We start from the raw sequence: 23,227 nt of genomic DNA on the forward strand, positions 1-23,227 counted from the left end.
TTTGGTGCAGGCGTTCAATAGAACCAAGAGTTTAAAACAACATCAGCTCACTAAAATAAAAGAAAAAATTGCAACAAATGAAACAAACAATAAAATAAAAACATAACTTTCTTACCACATTCAATTGTGCTTCTGATTCTATAAGAAAAATTCTTAAAAAACATTGGCCGATTATAAAACACGATCCTATCCTGAAAGATTTGGTCCCTGATTGCCCCCAGATCACTTTTAGGAAACCAATGTCCTTGCACAATTATTTAGCTCCCAGCAGATTTAAAGATAAAATAATAACAAAAAATAAAGATCTAGTCCAAACGTCCATACCATTAATAACCATCTGTGGTAAGAACAGATGCTTGTGTTGTAATATCCTCCAGGATAAGTGTTCCAATTTTAAATCCAACATTACTAATGAAGTTTTTCAGATTAAATGCAACTACAACTGCGATACGAACTATGCGGTTTATCTGCTAGGATGCCCCTGCCAATTACAGTATGTGGGCCGCACCGTTCAGACGGTGCGGTCCCGCATGAACCGACACCGCTTTAACATTAGGAAGGGATATCCATTGCATAGCGTTTCCCAGCATTTTGCACAAAAACACAATAATAATCCGGAATTATTAAAACTTATCATTATTGACGAGATCCCTGAAGATCAGAGAGATCGTTTCCGCAAACTGATCAATAAGGAATCCTATTGGATATTTAAATTGAAATGTCTCCACCCTGATGGTTTAAATGAGACGATTGAAAATGTAATATAACACATATTTTTAGGTTCTATTGTCTGCTATATGTTTTTTTTATGTATTGTATTTTTATACACCTTGTGATTTTTTATGTACACACCTTTATATCTGTCATTATGATATATTCCGATCAGCTCCTTTTGTACTTCCTCTGACACGCCGTGACCCTGATGACCACTTCTGGCTCGACGTGTCTGGAGGAATCTCGTGTTGTAAGTTAATTGTCTTGTGTTTTATTTTTGTATAAATATATCTATGTGACCATTTGATTTTGTGAACTTGAAAAAGACGCGTTGTTCCTAATTAATTGCCTAGCTATTGACATTGTTCCTTATCCATTCTGCGCCGACCTAAGTCCCTGTGGAGTCTGGAGGTTTTGCTTTATTTCAGAGGTGGAAGGCTCTAGAATTATGTATCCACAAGGGATCTCTAATTGTTTTGCCAAGTATTATGAACAGCTGTATAATTTTAAGCTTGACACCGACACAAACCAGCTTTCTGCTGACTCTATTTCTTTCTTCCTGTCTTCTATTACTTTGCCTCATGTTCTCTCCTCTTGTATGGATGATCTTCTCTCTGAATTTTCCTCAGAAGAGGTTTTTTCATGTATTCGTGCTCTTTAGTCATCTAAATCTCCTGGCCCTGATGGCATTTCTAATGGCTTCTGTAAGAAATACAGTGTTCTTATTGCACCTTACTTTACCAGAACTTTTAATGATATTACTAACTGGAGATCCTCCCCTGCCCTAGTGGTAACTATTCCTTAGCCAGGTAAACTGACAGACAACACTGCAAATTATAGACCTATATGACTTCTCAATAGTGATACTAAGCTTCATGGCAGGGTGTCAGCAAAGCGCCTTAACAAGATCTTACCAACATTCATTTTTAAAAATCAAGTCGGCTTTATTAGAGGCCAGCAAACACTAGATGACACCAGGAGACGTGTTCTGATTGGACGCCTTCTTTGCACCTCCCTTTGGATGCGAAGAAGGTGTTTGATCGGGTTCATTGGGATTATTTGAGACAGGTGTTATGTGCCTTCCATTTTCCCCCTAAATTGGAGCAATCCATTATGGCCCTCTGGGTTAATCCACCAGCAAGGGTGTTTACCCTTGGAGCAATTTCCCATAAGTTTACTTTACTTTAAGTAATGTCACTCAGCAGGGGTGTCCCTTGTCTCCCCTTATATTCACATAAGTCATTGAACTGTAGAAAACAGCAAGTAGCCAGTGGTAACCGCTGGCTACTTGCTGTTTTCTACATTGCATTGGAGATTTGCCGTGCGGACGGGTCATGAGAGCTGACTTCCCTTGCTTGCTACTTAGTCATTGAACTGTTTGCCCAGCATATAAGGGCATCATCAAACATCACCGGTATCAAGATCGGCTTATTATATCTCTCACTGATTCCCTGACCTCATTGCTCACAGTGACACATATTATTATTGAATTTGGTAATGCCAGCTATCATAAAATTAAACCTACTAAATCTACTATCTTGCCTCTCAATGTTCCTGCTTACATGGCACATACCCTTAAATCAAAATTTAATTTTGTTTGGTCTGAAACACAGATACCATATATTGGCATTATCACAAGAGTGTCTTGGGTCCGCCGCATGTTTGCTGCTAAAATGAGGTTACTACCCAAGTTCCTATATATTTTCCGCATATTGCCTGCCCCGCTTATAGCAAATCTTCAATAGATATTGATGCAATTTATTTGGGTGGGAAAGCGTCCTAGGGTGAGTGCCCAAATATTATACCGATCAGTAAAAAGAAGGTGGTGGCAAAGTGAATCCCTTCATTGGGCTGATATGGAGTCTGCTTTTCTCTATTCTCCTTCTCTATGTAACTTTCTGTGGACTTATATATGTGTGACATAGACTTTACAACATGGATACAATACAATATTCTTAGTTTACTAAGTGTATCTCTATTGCATACAATGAATTACTCTCTGCCCGTAAACTGTCATGTTATACGTTCCAAATTAGATGGGGAGATACTTGGGACCAACATTCACAGATAAGCAATGGAGGTTTGTTTTTGATATTCACGGAGGGCTTTCTAAATTTGTTAATCACTTTGAAGCCTCATGCAGGGAAACAATGGAAAAAAAGCCGGGCTAGTGGAGGCGCTTCTCAGATGTCGAATTAACGGAGAGACTCAGGCGGTACAGGATAACACATTTTATCAATGATATAAGGACAACGCGTTTCAGCATCTGCTGATGCCTTCCTCAGGTCCACTTACCGGTTCCCAAACTTCATTGGTGTTCAGTGAGGGACATCTGGTTATCGATCCTGGTAGCGACTGTACCGCTGCAGACTCCTGATAAGCAATAATTCTTTGGTATACCAGAGCTTTATATTAGTGATCAAATGATCACACAGTGAAGTCTCCTAAAAGGACTAACGAAAATAAAGCAAAAATGGTAATAAAAAAAGTAAATAGTGTAAATATTAAAACTTTTCCTTATAAAGTTTTTTTTGTATAAGTGCAAAAAAAATCTCACTCTTCACCAGAACATAATAAAAGTTAAAAAAAATTACAACATATCTCTAAAAAACTAAAACTAAAAAAATGAACTACAGCAATGCAAACGCTTATCTGAAGCCTCATGGAAATTGTTATATCAGTGGTACTATACCCCGGTTCGCTTTGCTAAAATATATCCTGCCTCCTCGACATTGTTGGAGATGCAACCGTGCCACTGGTACGCTCTTACATGTATGGTGGTCATGTGATATTATTTGCCCTGTCTGGGACAAGGTAAAGAGGTTGTAAGAGGACTTGTTGCATATTAGTATTCCCTGGGGTCCGGAGGTGACACTTTTATCTCTTACACTAAACCTTATCCCGCGGACTAAATTAATGGTACTTTACCATGTGCTCACCGTGACTAGAACCTCCATTGCTAAGCTCTGGAAATCCGTAGATGTCCCTGATCTTGCTGCCATCAAAGCTCTTGTTCACCACAATTTTTCAATGGAGGAGATTATAGCGAGAAGGGCTGGGGCCTCTGCAACTAATATTCCTAGATGTAATGCTGCTCAGTTGTGATGCCCTCTTTTGTTTACTGCCTTGAGAGATTTGTATATTGTGTAACCCAAATGTGCAGATATATACACCTTTCTTAAGGATTAGAACTGAAGAAAATGTACTAGTGTCTACACTTGTTTTGACTCTGTTTACATTTTTGTGATGTATTGTTTTGTTCTGTATGATTTGTATTTAGATGTAAATAAATGGTTTGGGACATGAAGTTATAAACTACTTAATAAACATTATACAATGGGGCTTGTAAATAATAATTTTGGAAAAAGAAGCTTTTAATGTTTTTTTTTCCCACAGGCTAAAAGTCAAATGTCTGCCAGCAAACCCACAACTACAGACAGTTCTATCACAACTAAAAATTCAGAGGAACCAATCTGTGAACCACAGAAAGATCCTGAACTCTATACATGTGATTTACACACAGCTGCGGAAAATATCAACATGCATATTTCAGTATTGAACTTACTGTTATGGCTTACTCTGTTGACCATACCTGGTTTTATATACTGGTTCAAGAATTTTAGGTATGTTTTAAGTAACACAATTATTTGTGCTGTTATTGTTTTCTGGTTACTTGTTAAACGAGATGTCCCACTTGTGAATAAAAGTAACAATTTTATTAACCATTATCAGTGTAGCTATATTAAAAAGTGTCTAATAGCAGTGGCAAAAACAGTTATGCAGAATCAGCCTCCTATTCGTTCTGCTAGACTCTCTTATTGAGCCCATGCAATCAAGCAGCAAATGCCCGGCTGTAATACACAGCCATTACCCTGCTGCAACTGTTTAGGGACAGATGAAAAGTATATTCCTGGATGTTTTTATCCCTTACAGTGACCCTGTTACTTTGGATCTCACTGCTGAGACCCCCAATGATCATCAAAACAAGTGGGTTGAAGCGCATGGTAGTGCGGATTACTCCCCGGCTTGCACCTCTTGCTTCAAAGGACAGCCCAATTATAAATCTGTGGGATTGTTCAGTAAAGTAGGACATAGTTGCGAGACAGGGAGTGAAGCACACTACTGTGCATCTCTCCCTGCTTGTTCTATTGATTGGTGGGGGTCAGCTTGTCACTGTAACACTGATAAGCAATAATTCTTTGGTATACCAGAACTTTATATGAGTGATCAAATGATCACACAGTGAAGTCTCCTAAAAGGACTAACAAAAATAAAGCAAAAATGGTAATAAAAAAGTAAATAGTGTAAATATAAAAACTTTTCTTTTATAAAGTTTTTTTTATATAAGTGCAAAAAAAATCTCACTCCTCACCAGAACATAATAAAAGTTAAAAACGACAACATATCTCTAAAAAACTAAAACTACAAAAATGAACTACACCAATGCAAACGCTTAGTATTTAATTTTTTTAAAATTATTTTTATTATTTGGGATCACTGCATTTGCAATAACTCACGGAATAAAGATATATTTAACAGCATGGCAAAAAGTGAGAAAAGAGTCAGAATTGCTGGAGTTTTTTTTAATTTTATTAACCTGTTCAGAACCCAGGGCATACGGGTAAATCCTGACACCCTGGTACTTAAGGACCCAGGACCTACCTGTATGCCCCTGGGAATTTCGGTCCCCGCCGGGCTGGAACCGTACCGGGGTGACTGCTGATATCAATCAGCAGGAACCCCACGCAAAAGCCCAGGGGGGTCATTAGACCCCCCCATGTCGGCGATCGCTGCAAATCGCAAGTGAATTCACACTTGCGATTTGCGCGATTCCAGGTCATTACGGGTCTATGTTGACCCGGTGACCCGGAATATAGGATAGACGTGACGACCAATAGCAGATCGGGGGTGGGGATTTACTTTCGGTTTCCCCGTTCTGCCCACCCACAAGGCAGGGCAGGACGGGGAAACCATCAGGGACCGGTGCCGAAGGTCACTTACCGATCTGCGGAGGCTGCAAGCGACGGTGTTCGGCGATGTCGTGCGGCTGGCTCCCTGGATCCTACGGAAGCCGGTGAGTTGCCTAGCAACATCTGGAGGGCTAAAGTTTGAGACCACTATACAGTGGTCTCTAAACTGTACCCCTCCAGATGTTGCAAAACTACAACCACCAGCATGCCCAGACAGCTGTTTGAGCATGCTGGGTGTTGTAGTTTTGCAACATCTGGAGGGATACAGTTTATAGACCACTGTATAGTGGTCTCAAACTGTAGCCCTCCAGATCTTGCAAAACTACAACTCTTAGCATGCCCACACAGCATTTTGCTGTCTGTGTATGCTGGGATTTGTAGGTTTGCAACATCTGGAGGGCCACAGTTTGGAGATCACTGTGCAGTAGTCTCTAAACTGTGGCCCTCCAGATGTTGCAAAACTGCAAATCCCAGCATGCCCAAACAGCAAACAGCTGTCTCGGCATGCTGGGAGTTGTAGTTGCGTACCTCCAGCTGTTGCATAACTACATCTCCCAGCATGCCCTTTGGCGATCAGTACATGCTGGGAGTTGTAGTTTTGCAACAGCTGGAGACACACTGATTGGAAAATACTGAGTTAGGTAACAGAACCTAACTGAAGGTTTTCCAACCAGTGTGCCTCCAGTTGTTGCAAAAGTACAACTCCCAGCATGCACAGTCTGTCAGTACATGCTGGGAGTTGTAACTTTGAAACAGCTGGAGGTTTTCCCCCTATGTGAATGTACAGGGTACATTCACACGGGCAGGTTTACAGTAAGTTTCCTGCTTGAAGTTTGAGCTGTGGCAAATTTTTCGCCGCAGCGTAAACTCCTAGCGGGAAACTCACCGTAACCCGCCAGTGCGAATGTACCCTAAAAACACTACACTATACTACACTAACACATAATAAAGGGTAAAAAACAACATATACACCCCCTTACACGCCCCCCCCCCCCCCCAATAAAAATGAAAAACTTATTGCATGGCAGTGTTTCCAAAACGGAGCCTCCAGCTGTTGCAAAGCAACAACTCCAAGCATTTCCGGACAGCCACTGACTGTCCAGGCATGCTGGGAGTTTAGCAACAGCTGGAGGCACCCTGTTTGGTAATCACTGGCGTAGAATACCCCTATGTCCACCCCTATGCAATCCCTAATTTAGTCCTCAAGTGCGCTTGGAGCTCTCTCACTTCAGAGCCCTGTCATATTTCAAGGAAACAGTTTAGGGCCACATATGGGGTATTTCCGTACTCGGGAGAAATTGCACTACAAATTTTGGGGGGCTTTTTCTCCTTTTACCCCTTATGAAAAGGAAGAGTAGGGGGCTACACCAGCTTGTTAGTGTAAAAAAAATACCCCCATACTTTTTATTTTCACAAGCGTTAAAAGGAAAAAAAGACCCCCAAAATTTGTAACGCAATTTCTCCTGAGTACGGAAATACCCCATATGTGGGCGTAAAATGCTCTGCGGGTGCACAACAAGGCTCAGGAGTGAGAGTGCATATGTACATTTGAGGCCTAAATTGGTGATATGCACAGGGGTGGCTGATTTTACAGCGGTTCTGACATAGTTACATAGTTACATAGTTAGTACGGTCGAAAAAAGACATATGTCCATCAAGTTCAACCAGGGAATTAAGGGGTAGGGGTGTGGCGCGATATTGGGGAAGGGATGGGATTTTATATTTCTTCATAAGCATTAATGTTATTTTGTTCCATGAATGTATCTAATCCTGTTTTAAAGCTGTTAATTGTTCCTGCTGTGACCAGTTCCTGAGGTAGACCGTTCCATAAATTCACAGTCCTCACGGTAAAGAAGGCGTGTCGCCCCTTGAGACTAAACTTTTTCTTCTCCAGACGGAGGGAGTGCCCCCTCGTCCTTTGGGGGGGTTTAACCTGGAACTGTTTTTCTCCATATTTTTTGTATGGGCCATTAATATACTTATATACGTTTATCATATCCCCCCTTAAACGTCTCTTCTCAAGACTAAACAATTGTAACTCCTTTAATCGCTCCTCATAGCTAAGATGATCCATGCCCCATATTAGTTTAGTCGCGCGTCTCTGCACCCTTTCCAACTCCGCAGTGTCCCTTTTATGGACAGGTGCCCAAAACTGAACAGCATATTCCAGGTGAGGCCGTACCAATGCTTTATAAAGGGGGAGTATTATGTCCCTGTCCCTTGAGTCCATGCCTCTTTTGATACATGACAATATCCTGCCGGCTTTGGAAGCAGCAGCCTGACATTGCATGCTATTCTGTAGTCTGTGATCTACAAGTACACCCAGATCCTTCTCTACCAGTGACTCTGACAGTTTAATCCCCCCTAAGACATACGATGCATGCAGGTTATTAGTACCCAGATGCATAACTTTACATTTATCCACATTGAACCTTATTTGCCAAGTGGATGCCCAGACACTTAGTCTATCCAAGTCATCTTGTAACTTATGCACATCCTCTATAGACTGTACCGTGCTACAAAGCTTGGTGTCATCTGCAAAGATAGAAACAGAGCTGTTAATACCATCCTCTATATCATTGATAAATAAATTAAACAACAGCGGGCCCAGTACTGAACCTTGGGGTACACCACTAATAACCGGGGACCAATCAGAGTATGAATCATTGACCACCACTCTCTGGGTACGATCCATGAGCCAGTGTTCAATCCAGTTACAAACTAAAATTTCCAAACCCAAAGACCTTAACTTACCTGTCAGACGTCTATGAGGGACAGTATCAAATGCTTTAGCAAAATCCAGAAACACTATATCCACAGCCATTCCTCTGTCAAGGCTTCTACTCACCTCTTCATAAAAGCAAATTAGATTGGTTTGACAACTTCTATCCTTAGTAAACCCATGCTGGCTATCACTTATAATACAATTATCCCCTATGTATTCCTGTATGTAATCCCTTATAAGTCCTTCAGACAATTTACCCACACTGCACGTTAAACTTACCGGTCTATAGTTTCCTGGGGAAGACCTAGAGCCCTTTTTGAAGATTGGTACCACATTCGCCTTGTTCCAGTCCCTTGGCACAATACCAGACACCAGAGAATCTCTAAATATCATGAACAGGGGTACAGATATTACTGAACTTACCTCTCTAAGAACTCTTGGGTGTAGTCCATCCGGCCCTGGGGATTTGCTTACATTTATATCACTTAACTTACCTTGTACCATCTCTACATTAAGCCAGTTCAGTACATTACATGATGTGTTACCAGCACTGACCTGGCCAATGTCAGCTCCTTTTTCCATAGTGTATACAGAACTAAAGAACCCATTCAGTAGCTCCGCTTTCTCTTGATCGCCTGTGACAACCTCCCCATTATCATTATTAAGGGGTCCTACATGCTCTGTCCTTGGTTTTTTTGCATTTATATATCTAAAAAAATATTTTGGATTAGTTTTGCTTTCTTTGGCCACCTGTCTCTCGTTTTGAATTTTTGCTGTTTTTATTACATTTTTACAGATTTTATTAAGCTCTTTGTACTGTTTAAATGTTATCGCTGACCCATCAGATTTGTTTGAAGGCTATTTTTTGTTGTTTATTGCTCTTTTAATTTCATGTGTCAGCCATGTAGGATTTAGTTTTAATCGTTTATATTTGTTCCCCTTTGGTATATATTTAGATGTATAGTTATTTAGAGTTGATATAAAGATGTCCCGTTTACCTTCTGTATCAGTATTTGACAACACCTCCCCCCAGTCTATGTCCTGTAGTGCAGCCCTCAGCCCAGGGAAGTTTGCCTTTTTAAAGTTATATGTTTTTGCCTTCCCCGCCTGTCTTTGTTTTCTACATTTTAAGTCAAAAGTAACTATATTGTGGTCGCTATTACCAAGGTTTTCCCGCACAGTTACATTACCAACCAGCTCTGCGTTGTTGGAAATGATCAGATCCAACAAGGCATCACTTGTTGGGTCCTCCACAAACTGGCCCATAAAATTATCCTGCAATAAATTTAGGAATTGTCGCCCCTTTGTAGTTTTAGCCAACCCCGGACCCCAATCTATATCTGGATAGTTAAAATCTCCCATTATTACCACTGTACCTGCCCGGGCGGCCCTCTCTATTTGTTTATGAAGCCGAACTTCTATCGCTTCAGTGATATTAGGGGGTCTGTAGATTACTCCAAATATTATTTTTTCAGTATTTCCCTCCTTTTGTAATTCTACCCACAGTGATTCCACCTCCTCAATATCATCACACACTATGGCATCGTTCACACTGACTTTCATACCACTTCTTACATACAGACAGACTCCACCACCTTTTCTGTTCATTCTATCCTTGCAAAACAATGTAAACCCCTGCAGATTGACAGCCCAGTCATGCGAGGAGTCCAGCCATGTCTCAGTGACCCCAACTATATCAATATGTTCCTCCAGTATCAAGGCCTCAAGCTCCCCCATTTTATTTGCTAGGCTTCTGGCATTTGTGAACATACACTTTACATTTCCATCCTTTATGTTATTGGGGTTAATGGGATTCAAGGGTGTAAGTTTTATTTTCCTATGAAGCCTATTCCTATTAACTATTCTAACCCCTCCCTCCGCTCCACCCCCAGGTACATTTATAATTCCCACCTCTCTATCTACACTATCTTCCCCCTCTTTGCTGTAGGTTCCCTCCCCCCAAGTCCCTAGTTTAAACACTCCTCCACCCTTCTAGCCATCTTCTCCCCAAGCAAAGCTGCACCCTCCCCATTGAGGTGCAGCCCATCCCTACGGTAGAGCCGGTAACCGACAGCAAAGTCAGCCCAGTTCTCCATGAACCCAAACCCTTCCTTCCTACACCAGCTTCTGAGCCACTTGTTTACCTCCCTGATCTCCCGCTGCCTCTCTGGTGTGGCTCGTGGTACTGGTAGTATTTCAGAAAATACTACCTTGGAGGTCCTTGCCTTAAGCTTGCGGCCTAAGTCCCTGAAATCATTTTTAAGGACACTCCACCTACCTCTTACTTTGTCATTTGTGCCAATATGTACGATGACTGCTGGGTCCTCTCCAGCCCTGCCCAGCAACCTGTCAACCCGATCCGCGATGTGCCGAACTCGTGCGCCAGGCAGACAACACACTGTTCGGCGATCCCGGTCTTTGTGACAGATTGCCCTGTCTGTCCCCCTAATAATTGAATCCCCCACCACTAATACCTGTCTGGCCTGCCCTGTACTCCTCCCTCCCTCCTTACTGGAGCAGACACCCCCCTGGCGGTCAGAGGCGGTATCCTGCTGCAGTTCTGCTAGCTCTGTAATGGCATCCCCCTCATCTGCCAAGCAGGCAAACTTGTTGGGGTGTGCCAGTTCAGGACTAGCCTCCCTGACACTTTTTCCCCTACCCCTCTTTCTAACTGTAACCCAGCTAACTGCCTGACTGTTCTGCAACTCCGTCCCACTGTCCTCCCCCACCTCTATTCCCGAGAGTGCCTGCTCAGTGAGCACGAGACTCCTCTCCATGTTGTTAATGCTTCTCATTGTTGCCAGTCGCCCCTCTAGATGCAGGATCTGGGCTTCCAAACGGACAACTAGCACACATCTCGCACAACAATATGCACCCTCAAACTGTTGTTCAAGGATTGCATACATTGAACAGGATGTACATTGGACTGCATTTTCCAACATGGAGGCCATCTAGTTATGGGGATTTCACAAATGTATAGGAAAAAACAGACAGTCAAAATTTTTTGTAGACCTTTTGGGTTCAGAAATTAACACTCACAGCGATCTCAACCTTCTGCTTTCAAACTCCTGTTTTTGTAACTCCTCTTTCACGCCCCCTCTTACACAACAACACTCAGAAGAGCAAGCTCTCAATAAGAGTCCCAAGCTAAGATTTATACACCTGTGCCCAATCTACTCCTCCTCCCCCTAGAGGTGGAACAAAGAAAAAAAAAATATGAAAAAGGGTGTTTAAACTCTAACAGTTATCCCACTATGTGCAAAAGAGAAAAACTTACCCAAAATATGAATGTGGACTATAGGCAGTCGCACCCACTCCACAGATTCACTCCGCACAACAGATAATCACAGTTTTTGTAACTCCTCTTTCACGCCCCCTCTTACACAGCAACACTCAGAAGAGCAAACGCAAAAAAAGAAATACCCACATGTGACCCCATTTTGGAAAGTACACCCCTAACGGAACGTAACAAGGGGTATAGTGCACCTTAACACCCCACAGGTGTTTAATGAAAATTCTTCAAAGTTGGATGGAAAAATGAAAAAAAAATACATTTTCACTAAAATGCTGGTGTTACCCAACATTTTTCATTTTCACAAGGGAAAATAGGGGGAAATGTTTTTTTTAACCCCATTTCTTCTGAGTAAGAACATACCCCATGTGTGGATGTAAAGTGCTCTGCGAGCGAACTACAATGTTTAGAAGAGAAGGAGCGCCATTGGGCTTTTGAAGAGAAAATTTGTCCTGAATTGAAGGCCATGTGTGTTTACAAAGCCCCCATAGTGCCAGACCAATGAACCCCCCCCCCACATGTGACCCCATTTTGGAAACTACACCTCTCACGTAATTTAATAAGGGGTACAGTGAGGCTTTATGTCCCACAGGTGTCTGAAAGATTTTTGGAACAGGGGTCCGTGAAAATGAAAAATTGAATTTTTCATTTGCACAGCCCACTGTTCCAAAGATCTGTCAAACACCAGTGGGTTGAAAATACTCACTGCACCCCTTATTAAATTCTGTGAGGGGTGTAGTTTCCAAAATAGGGACACATATGGGGGGGGGTCCACTGTTCTGGCAGCACGGGGGACTTTGTAAACGCACATGACCCCTGACTTCCATTCCAAACTATTTTTTTTTCCAAAAGATGGCGCTCCTTCTCTTCTGAGCATTGTAGTGCGCCAGCAGAGCAATTGATGTTCACACATGGGGTATTTTCATACTCAGAAGAAATGGGGTTAAACATTTTGGTGGTCATTTTCTACTATTACATCTTGTAAGAATTTAAAATTTGGGGGGGAAAATGTATTTTAGTGAAAACATTTTTCAATTCATTTACACATCCAACTTTAACAAAAAGTCGTCAAACACCTGTGAGGTGTTAAGGCTCACTGTACCCCTTGTTACGTTCCTTGAAGGGTGTAGTTTCCAAAATAGTATGCCATGTGGTTTTTATTTTTGCTTTTCTGGCAGCATAGGGGCTTCTTAAATTTGACATGCCCCCAAAAACCATTTCAGAAAAACTCCAAAATCCCATTGTCGCTCCTTCCCTTCTGAGCCCTCTACTGCGCCCGCCGAACACTTGACATACACATATGAGGTATTTCCTTACTCGAGAGAAATTGGGTTACACATTTTAGGAAGATTTCTCTTCTTTTACCCCTTGTAAAAATTCAAAAATTGGGTCTACAAGAACATGCCAGTGTAAAAAATGAAGATTTAGAATTTTCTCCTTTCATTTGCTGCTATTACTGTGAAACACCTAAAGGGTTAGCAAACCTTATGAATGGTACTTTGAATACTTTGAGGGGTGCAGTTTTTATAATGGGGTCATTTATGGGGTATTTCTAATATGAAGGCCCTTCAAATCCACTTCAAAACTGAACTGGCCCCTGAAAATTTTTGATTTGAAAAATTTGTGAAAAATTGGAAAATTGCTGCTATACTTTGAAGCCCTCTGATGTCCTCCAAAAGTAAAAACATGTCAACTTTATGATGCAGACATAAAGCAGACATATTCTATATGTGAATCAATATATAATTTATTTGGGATGTCCATTTTCTTTATAAGCAGAAAGCTTCAAATTTAAAAAATAAATGCTAAATTTTCAAATTTTTCATCAAATGTTTAAATTTTTCACCTAGAAATGATGCAAGTATCGACAAAATTTTACCACTAACATAAAGTAGAATTTGTCACGATAAAACATTCTTGGAATCAGAATGAAAGGTAAAAGCATCCCAGAGTTATTAATGCTTAAAGTGACAGTGGTCAGATGTGCAAAAAAATGGCCGGGTCCTACAGTGAAAATTGGCTGGGTCCTTAAGGGGTTAAACGGGTACTCCATTGGAAACATCTTACCCTCAGTGGCAGGACCCCTGCGATCTTGCATCTTATCTCCTATCCTTTGGATAGGGGATAAGATGCTTCCAGCAGAGTACCTCTTTAAAACCAGCCCCCCTCCCTTCCTCCCACATAAATAAAATAACATAAGTTATTCACTACATGTACCCAAAAATGGTTATTAAAAAAACTATTTCATACAGCCACTTTTTTATTATTTTTTTAAAGAAAAAAGCTATAACTGTTAGGATAAAAAGTCATTTTCCCCCCTAGAAATCAAAGAAAGAACAGTCCTTCTAGGTATAGTTATACTAACTAAAGTGTATAATCAGAAAATGAATTGTGTACAGCCAGTAGAAGAATATAAATCACTAGTTTATTTATACAATCTGCATCTAAGATCTCTTGCATGACCCTTGCAGTGGATATGGCATGCAAATGGTAAAATTGATGTTTAAAATATAAAACTAATTACAATAAAATAGAAAAATGGCACCTTCCATATAAATTATTACGTTAATTGATATATGGATCCTATGAAGGGGATCATGTAAACCTGAAAGTTTAATAATAAGATATAGAGTGTTAAAAAAAAAAAAAAAACTGTGGACATAAAGATAATTGCAAAACATAGTGTAATGTCTCTGTATAGTGTAAATCCATGTGATTCCAAATAGGGTCCTGTGGAAATCGACACAAGAGTCCACAAAGTCTATAGTGAAAGGAAATGTACCGTAGTTGATTACTGGAAAAGCGCTATGTGCTGTAAGTAAGAGCACTCTCCTGTATCACTGTTAGTTTTTGTTAGTTATTATTAAACATTTGTTGATTGTTCTTTAACCACTTAAGCCGTTTTTTGCAAATCTGAGCAGCGTCACTTTATTAATAACTCTGGGATGCTTTTACTAATCATGGTGATTCTGAGATTGTTTTTTCGTGACATATTCTCCTTCATGTTAGTGGTAAATTTTTGTTGATACCTGCATCATTTCTTTGTGAAATATTCAAAAATGTCATGAATAATTTCTAACTTTGAAACTCTGCATGTAAGGGAAGTGGACATTCCAAATAAATTATATATTGACATAAAACATTTAAAGTTAAATTATATATTGATTCACATATACAATATGTCTACTTTGTTTGCATCATAAAGTTGAAATGTTTTTACTTTTTGAGGACAGAGGGCTTCAAAGTGGAGCAGCAATTTTCCAAATTTTCACAAATTTCTAAATCTGAATTTTTTCAGGGACCAGTTCAGTTTTGAAGTGAATTTGAGGGTCTTTATGTTAGAAATCCCCCATAAATGACCCCATTATGAAAACTGCACCCATCAAAATATTCAAAATGACATTCAGAAAGTTTGTTAACCCTTTAGGTGTTTCACGGGAATAGCTGCAAAGTGGAGGTGAAAATTCAAAATCTCCTTTTTTTACACTAACATGTTTTTGTAGCCCCAATTTTTTCATTTTTACTAGTGTTAAAAGGAGAAAAAGCACCACAAAATTTGTAGCCCAATTTCTCCTGAGTATGGAAATACCTAATATGTGGATGTAAAGTGCTCTGCTGGTGAACTATAGGGCTCAGAAGGGAAGGAGCGACAATGGGCTTTTGGAAAGAGAATTGTGCCAGAACAGCAAAAAAATAAACCACATGGCACACCATTTGGGAAACTACACCCCTCAAGGAACGTAAAAAGGGGTACAGTAACCCTTAACTTCCCACAGGTGTTTGACAAACTTTCGTTAAAGTTGGACTTGAAAATGAAAAATTTGATTTTTTTACACTAAATTGCTGGTGTTACCCCAAATTTTTCATTTTCACAAGGGGTAATAGAAGAACCCCCCCCCCCCCCCCAGAATTTGTAGCCCCATTTCTCCTGAGTAAGGAAATACCCCATATGTGGATGTAAAGTGTTCTGCTGGCGAACAACAAGACTCAGAAGAGAAGGAGCAAAATTTGGCTTTTGGAGAGAGAATTTTGCTGAAATGGTTTTTGGGGGGCATGTCGCATTTAGAAATCCCCCATGGTGACAGAACAACAAAAAAAAATCCCACATGGCACACCATTTGGGAAACTACAACCCTCAAGGAATGCAACAAGGGGTACAGTAACCCTTAACTCCCCACAGGTGAACTTTCGTTAAAGTTGGACGTGAAAATGAAAAATTGGATTCTTTAACACTGAAATGCTGGTGTAACTCCAAATTTTTCATTTTCACAAGGGATAATAGAAGAAAAAGCCCCCTAAAATTTGTAGCCCCATTTCTCCCAAGTAAGTAAATACCCTATGTGGGCAAAAGTGCTCTGCAGGTGCACTACAGGGCTCAGAAGAGAAGGAGCAAAATTTGGCTTTTGGAGAGAGAATTTGGCTGAAATGGTTTTTGGGGGGCATTTCGCATTTAGGAAGCCCCTATGATGCCAGAACAGCAAAAAAAATTTAAAAACACATGGCATACTATTTGGGAAACTGCACCCCACAAGGAATGTAACAAGGGGTACAGTAACCCTTAACTCCCCAACATTCCAAGATATTTTTAACTGTGGGCTGTGAATATTAAAAAAAAATATTTTTTTATTTTTACAGCCTACGGTTGCAAAAATCTTGGAATCTCCTTTGGAGTCTAAATGCTCACTGTACCCCTTCTGTTTCCACTGTCCTGGCACAATGGGGGCCTTGCAAAAACGACATGCCTCCATTCCAGCTAAATCCACTTTCCAAAAAGCCCAATTGCGCTCCTTTCCTTCTGAGACCTGTAGTGTGCCAGAAGAGCACTTTACATATGGGGTATTTCCAAATTTGGGAGAAATTGTTTCAAATTTTGGGGGGCTTTTACTCTTTTTATCCCTTGTGAAAATAAAAAATTTGGGGCTACAGCGACAGGTTAGCGTAAAAAGTTAATTTTTTAAGTTTCACCGCCCACTGTTCCAAAAACCTGTCAGACACCTGTAGGATCCAAATGCTCACTGCACCCCTTGTTACATTCCTTGAGGGGTATAGTTTCCAAAATGGGGTCACATGTGGATTTTTTTTTGGGGGGGGGGGGGGTGGTGGTTTATGTCAGTAATAGTGTTGCTCACGAATATTCGCAATTCGAATATTATTCGCGAATATCGCATATTCGCGAATTTCGCGAATATAGCGCTATATATTCGTAATTACGAATATTCGTTTTTTTTTTGGTTTTTTTTTTTCACAGTACACATCACAGTGATCACCCCTCTCTGCTTCCAGCTTGTGTGGTGTAAAGAAGGCTGTAATACTACTGTGTGAGACTGGCGTCAGAAGATTCGCATATGCGAAAATTAGCATATGCTAATTTTCGCATATGCGAATTTTCGCGTATGTTAATTTTGTATATGTTAATATTCACATATGTTAATTTTCGCATACGCGAATGTTCGCATATGCGAAAATAAAACGAGGATATAACGAATATGCGAATATCCGCGAATATATGGCGAATATTCGTCCATATATTCGCGAATATTCGCGAATTCGAATATGGCCTATGCTGCTCAACACTAGTCAGTAACGCTACAACTATTAGCCAACCCTGTGCAAATCACCAATTTAGACCTAAAATGTACATGGTGTACTCATGAGCCATGTTGTGCACCTGCAGAGCATTTTACATACACATATGGGGTATTTCTGTACTCAGGAGAAAAGGTGTTACATATTTGGGGAGTCTTTTTTCTTTTACCTCTTGTGAAAGTTAAAAGTACGGGACTACACCAGCATAATGAATAGAAAAAAGATGGAAAATGGGTGGAGCGCTTCTGCTAGTAATGACGGGACTCAGAACGCCACGGTTGCACAGGAGGATATTTACTTTTACCAAAAATTCTGACAACGTGTTTCGGCCCAGCGCCAAAACACGTCCGAATTATTTTTTTAAATAAATATCGTCCTGTGCAACCGTGGGGTTCTGAGTCCCGTCATTACCAGCAGAGGTGCTCCACCCATTTTCCCTCTTTTCTATTCACTCTGCTTCTACATTTCCGTACCCTTGTAGATACGAACAAGGGAAAGTGAGCTGCATACTGCACTTATTCCACCGCACCACCCCCGCAGGGTCTTGCTTGTTCTGTTGGACTACCCCAGTGGATCAAATGTGACACCCAGGACGAGGTGGTGGGTTCTGTCCAGTTTTTTTTCCTACAACAGCACACCAGAGAGCGCCCCTTTTTTTCTTTCTGCCTTTGCACTACACCAGTATGTTGTTGTAGAAAATGTAATTTTTTTTACACTAACATGCTAGTATAGCCCCCAACTTTTCTTTTTTACAAAAGGTAAAAGTAGAAAATGCCCCCCAAAATTGTGAAGCAATTTCTCCTGCAGACAGAAATATGTACCCCATATGTGGCCCTAAACTGTTTCCAGGCAAATGCAACAGGGCCCAGAAGTGAGAGAGCTCCATGAGCATTTGAGGCCTAAATTTGTGATTTGCACAGGGGCGGCTGATAATTTCAGAGATTTACTTACATGCAGCATACCAAAACACAGCAGTTAGTAAACCTCCGCCTATTGCAGTGTTTCCCAACGTGGGTACCTCCAGCTGTTGCAAAACTGTGCCTCCCAGCATGTTGGGAGTTATAGTTTTGCAATAGCTGGGGGCAACCTGGTTGGGAAACACTGTCCTACTGTGTTGATCCAGAGGAAGGTAAAAAAAAAAAAATTATGAGGCGGATGCCAATTTGGCCCATGCCAGGGGGAAAAATTCCTTCCCGACTCCAAATATGGCAATCAGAATAAATCAATGGATCAGTGTTCTTGGGACTTTTTGAGGGATTATTACAACCAGGGACTGGAATGTCCCTGTGTTGCCAATGCATTGGAAAAGCGCTGTACATGGTCCCAAGCTCATGTACAACATCACCAATGCATTGGAAAAGAACAAAAAAGTGATGTACAATGCCGCATCCAGGCTCGTGTACAAAAAACAAAGAAAACCCAAAAGAGGATCAGGGGTCATTAATGACAATACCACCAACTCCAGGGCCGAAGCACGGAGAAGCTCACACCCCTATATAGTGTACCCCCTATAAAATGTAACTTTTATTAGTTCCAATAAAACTCTCAGAATAGTGTTTTAAAATGGTCTGTGACAGCGCTGTAGTAGGTTTGGATTATCAATCACGGGACAATTCCCTTTTTAAGTATTATGGATGGTGCTGCAGACACCTTTCTCTAGCGCCGTCACAGTGTGTGATTAAAAATTAACATTTTGCCACTCTCAAAATGTTTCGCCGTAACAACGGCGTTGTCAAGAGGCTGAACATTGGCAATCATACTACAAAGGAAATGCTTTTCTTTTTGGATTTCTCTTCTATCACGACCACAGTGCTCTCTGCTGACCTCTGCTGTCCATTTTAGGAAGTGTCTGGAGCAGCATATGTTTGCTATGGGGATTTTCTCCTGCTCTGGACAGTTCCAAAATGGACAACAGAGGTCAGCAGAGAGCACTGTGCTCGTGACAGAAGAGAAATCCCAAAAGAAAAGTATTTCCTTTGTAGTATACAGCCCCTAAAAAGTACTGGAAGTACCCCTTAAATTTTCATAAGCAAAACATTTTATTACCTAACTTTTCTTACTTCCACTTCTTGCAATTCTTTTTACAACCAATGTTACCATTATACTCTTTGCACTGCATCCTCAATGCCATAAACTGATCTCCCAGAGATCTATCTGCACATGTCTGGTATTTAGCAGAGGAACGCTTCTTCACAAACTTCTCCACAAGTTCCATATTTATTAACAGCAATACACAACAAACAAAACTAACAATACAACCACTCCTACAAAAACAAGAAAACCAAGGCCTCACCTGACCAGTATCCTATCATGAATAAAGGTCCCACACAACATATATATTCGGCCTATTCAAATGTAAAACACACTTCCTTCACTGCTATAACTAATCTCTAGCAATATAATGTTATACACAACCTGATTAACCGTTACACCAAACTTACTGAGATCAGCTTGCCAATAACATAAATGACAATACACTCACCAGGATTTCCTTTGTATCCAAGATCCAGATTCCCTGTTCCTCGAGCAAAGCAGATTCGTTTTCTGTGGATTCTCTGGGGTGCCAAACGTAGAAACTGCTTTGTTTTAGGGTGCCTTACTAAATGATTGAGGACAATTGGATCTTTATAGGAGTTTATTATAAGGTATACACACACACACACACATATATATATATATATATATATATATATATATATATATATATATCTACAAAGGGGAATCCTAACTAATAAGGGACAGGGGTCCAAGGAAGAGGTGAAGGGGGCAGGAAGTGCTTTCTCTTTTCATCCTATAAGTAGCCTATTTATCAGTCATCCATACATACATAACCCATGCACTGGCCGTCTCAAGATATTTCCATGGCCAATCAGAACAGTTCCTTGACAATCTGCAAACAAGGTTGTTGAATGTCGTCCTGTAGATGGTTTATTTGTATTCCAATCAGTTCTTGTCCTTTGATTGATTCCTTGGATTAGGGCCCTCTTCGATGTCCATGTGTACCACACAGAAGGGGTTGGTTTTATGATAGGAGGTAACAGGAACTGCTAGCTCACCTCCATACTTATCACTCATTTGCAAGGCTTATTGTATGGTTTTAACCCCTTAAGGACCAAGCCAATTTTCACCTTAAGGACCAGTTTTTTGCACATCTGACCACTGTCACTTTAAGCATTAATAACTCTGGCATGCTTTTACTTTTCATTCTGATTCCGAGATGTTTTCGTGACATATTCTACTTTATGTTAGTGGTACATTTTTGTATATGCTTGCATCATTTCTTGGTGAAAAATTCCCAAATTTGATTCAAAAATTGGAACTTTAGCATTTTTCTAACTTTGAAGCTCTCTGCTTGTAAGGAAAATAGACATTCCAAATAAATGATATATTGATTCACATATACAATATGTTTGAATCATAAAGTTGACATGTTTTTACTTTTGGAAGACATCAGAGGGCTTTAAAATTCAGCAGCAACTTGGATTTGAAATACCCCACAAATGACCCCATTATAAAAACTGCACCCCTCAAAATGACATTTAGTAAGTGTGTTCACCCTTTAGGTGTTTCACAGGAATAGTAGCAAAGTGAAGGAGAAAATTTTAAATCTTTTATTTTTTACTCTTGCATGTTCTTGTAGACCCAGTTTTTGAATTTTTACAAGGGGTAATAGGAGAAAAAGCCCCCCAAAATGTGTAACCCAATTTCTCTTGAGTAAGGAAATACCTCATGTGTATGTCAAGTGTTCGGCGGGCTCTGAAGGGAAGGAGCGACAATGGGATTTTGGAGAGTGAATTTTGCGTAAATGGTTTTTGGGGGGCTTGTCGCATTTAGGAAGCCCCTATGGTGCCAGAACAGCAGAAAAAAAACCACATGGCATACCATTTTGGAAACTACACCCCTCAAGGCACGTAAGAAGGGGTCCAGTGAGCCTTAACACCCCACAGGTGATTTACCATTTTTACAAAGGGTCATGGGAGAAAAATTTGTAACCCCATCTCTTCTGAGTATGGAAATAGCCCATGTTAGGACGTAAAATGCTCTGTGGGCGAACTACAGTACAATGCTCAGAAGAGAAGAAGTCACATTTGGCTTTTGGAAAGCAAATTTTGCTGAATTGGTTTTTGGGGGGCATGTCACATTTAGGAAGTCCTTATGGTGCCAGAACAGCAAAAAAAAAAAAAAAAAAAAAAAACACATGGCATACTATTGTGGAAACTACACCCTTCAAGGAACATAACAAGGAGTACAGTGAACCTTAAAACCTCACAGGTGTTTGACAACTTTTTGTTAAAGTTGGATGTGTAAATGAAAAAAAAAAATTTTTTCACTAAAATGCAGTTTTTTCCCAAAATTTAACATTTTTTTTTTACAAGGGGTAATAGGAGAAAATTACCCCCAAAATTTTTAACATAATTTCTTCTCAGTATGAAAATACCCCATGTGTGGACGTCAAGTGCTCTGCTGGCGCACTCCAATGCTCAAAAGAGGAGGAGCGCCATTGAGCTTTGAGAGAGAGAGAATTTGTTTAGAATGGAAGTCAGGGGCCATATGCATTTACAAAGCCCCCCGTGGTCCCAGAACAGTGGACCCCCCACATGTGACCCCATTTTGGAAACTACACCCCTCACAGAATTTAATAAGTGGTGAAGTGAGTATTTATACCCCACTGGCGTTTTACAAATCTTTGGAACAGTGGGCTGTGCAAATGAAAAATAAAATTTTTCATTTTCACGGACCACTGTTCCAAAAATCTGTCAGACACCTGTGGGGCGTAAATGCTTACTGTACTCCTTATTAGGTTACATGAGGGGTGTAGTTTCCAAAATGAGGTCACATGTGGGGGGGGTCCATTGTTCTGGCACTATGGGGGTTTTGTAAACACACGTGGCCTTCATTTCTGGACAAATTTTCTCTCCAAAAGCCCAATGGCGCTCCTTCTCTTCTGAGCATTGTAGTGCACCAGCAGAGCACTTTGGGGGGCTCTTTTCCTATTTTCCCTTGTGAAAATGAAAAATTTAGGGTAACACCAGCATTTTAGTGATTAAAATTTTTTTTTTTTCATTTTCCCATCCAAATTTAATGAAAATTCTTCAAACACCTGTGGGGTGTTAAGACTAACTATACCCCTTGTTACATTCCGTGAGGGGTGTAGTTTCCAAAATGGGGTCCCATGTGGGTATTTATTTTTTAGCGTTTATGTCAGAACCGCTGTAAAATCAGCTACCCCTGTGCAAATCACCAATTTAGGCCTCAAATTTACATAGTGCGCTCTCACTCTTGAGCCTTGTTGTGTGTCCGCAGAGCATTTTACGCCCACATATGGGGTATTTCCGTACTCAGGAGAAATTGCGTTACAAATTTTGGGGGTCTCTTTTTTCTTTTACCGCTTGTGAAAATAAAGTATGGGGCAACACCAGCATGTTAGTGTAACATTTTTAATTTTTTTACACTAACAGGCTGGTGTAGCCCCCAACTTTTCCTTTTCATAAGGAGTAAAAGGAGAAAAATCCCCCCAAAATTTGTATTGCAATTTCTACCGAGTACGGAAACACCGCATATGTGGCCCTAAACTGTTGCCTTGAAATACGAAAGGGCTCCAAAGTGAGAGAGCGCCATGCGCATTTGAGGGCTAAATTAGGAATTGTATAGGGGTGGACATAGGGGTATTTTACACCAGTGATTCCCAAACAGGGTGCCTCCAGCTGTTGCTAAACTCCCAGCATGCCTGGACAGTCAGTGGCTGTCTGGAAATGCTGGGAGTTGTTGTTTTGCAACAGCTGGAGGCTCTGTTTTGGAAACGCTGCAGTACGATAGGTATTTTTATTGGGGGGGGGGGGGGACAGTGTAAGGGGGTGTGTATGTAGTGTTTTACCCTTTTATTATGTGTTAGTGTTATGATGTATATGGGTTGAAGGGTAGGTAACAGATATATCTTTC

The 23,227-nt window shown here is 40.6% G+C and overlaps 1 protein-coding gene and 1 long non-coding RNA gene across 6 annotated transcripts in view; one reads left to right on the plus strand and one right to left on the minus strand.

Annotated features, from left to right (window-relative positions):
- Positions 1–23,227, plus strand: part of PGAP1 (post-GPI attachment to proteins inositol deacylase 1) — a 1,221,194-nt gene that overhangs the window by 1,128,048 nt on the left and 69,919 nt on the right. For all 5 annotated transcript variants that reach the window (XM_056536018.1, XM_056536017.1, XM_056536020.1 and 2 more), the window contains one exon: positions 4,111–4,337. In XM_056536018.1, coding sequence (XP_056391993.1) covers positions 4,111–4,337 — 227 coding nt within the window. The remainder of the gene's footprint in view (positions 1–4,110; positions 4,338–23,227) is intronic.
- The window catches only part of LOC130284992 (uncharacterized), a 35,058-nt gene continuing 12,998 nt past the window's right edge, over positions 1,168–23,227 (minus strand). The window contains exons 5-6 of the long non-coding RNA XR_008847209.1: positions 3,010–3,167; positions 1,168–1,416 (exon numbers count right to left, since the gene is read on the minus strand). This is a non-coding gene — a long non-coding RNA (uncharacterized LOC130284992). The remainder of the gene's footprint in view (positions 1,417–3,009; positions 3,168–23,227) is intronic.

Source organism: Hyla sarda, chromosome 8 (assembly GCF_029499605.1).
Source record: "Hyla sarda isolate aHylSar1 chromosome 8, aHylSar1.hap1, whole genome shotgun sequence".
Taxonomy (NCBI): domain Eukaryota; kingdom Metazoa; phylum Chordata; class Amphibia; order Anura; family Hylidae; genus Hyla; species Hyla sarda.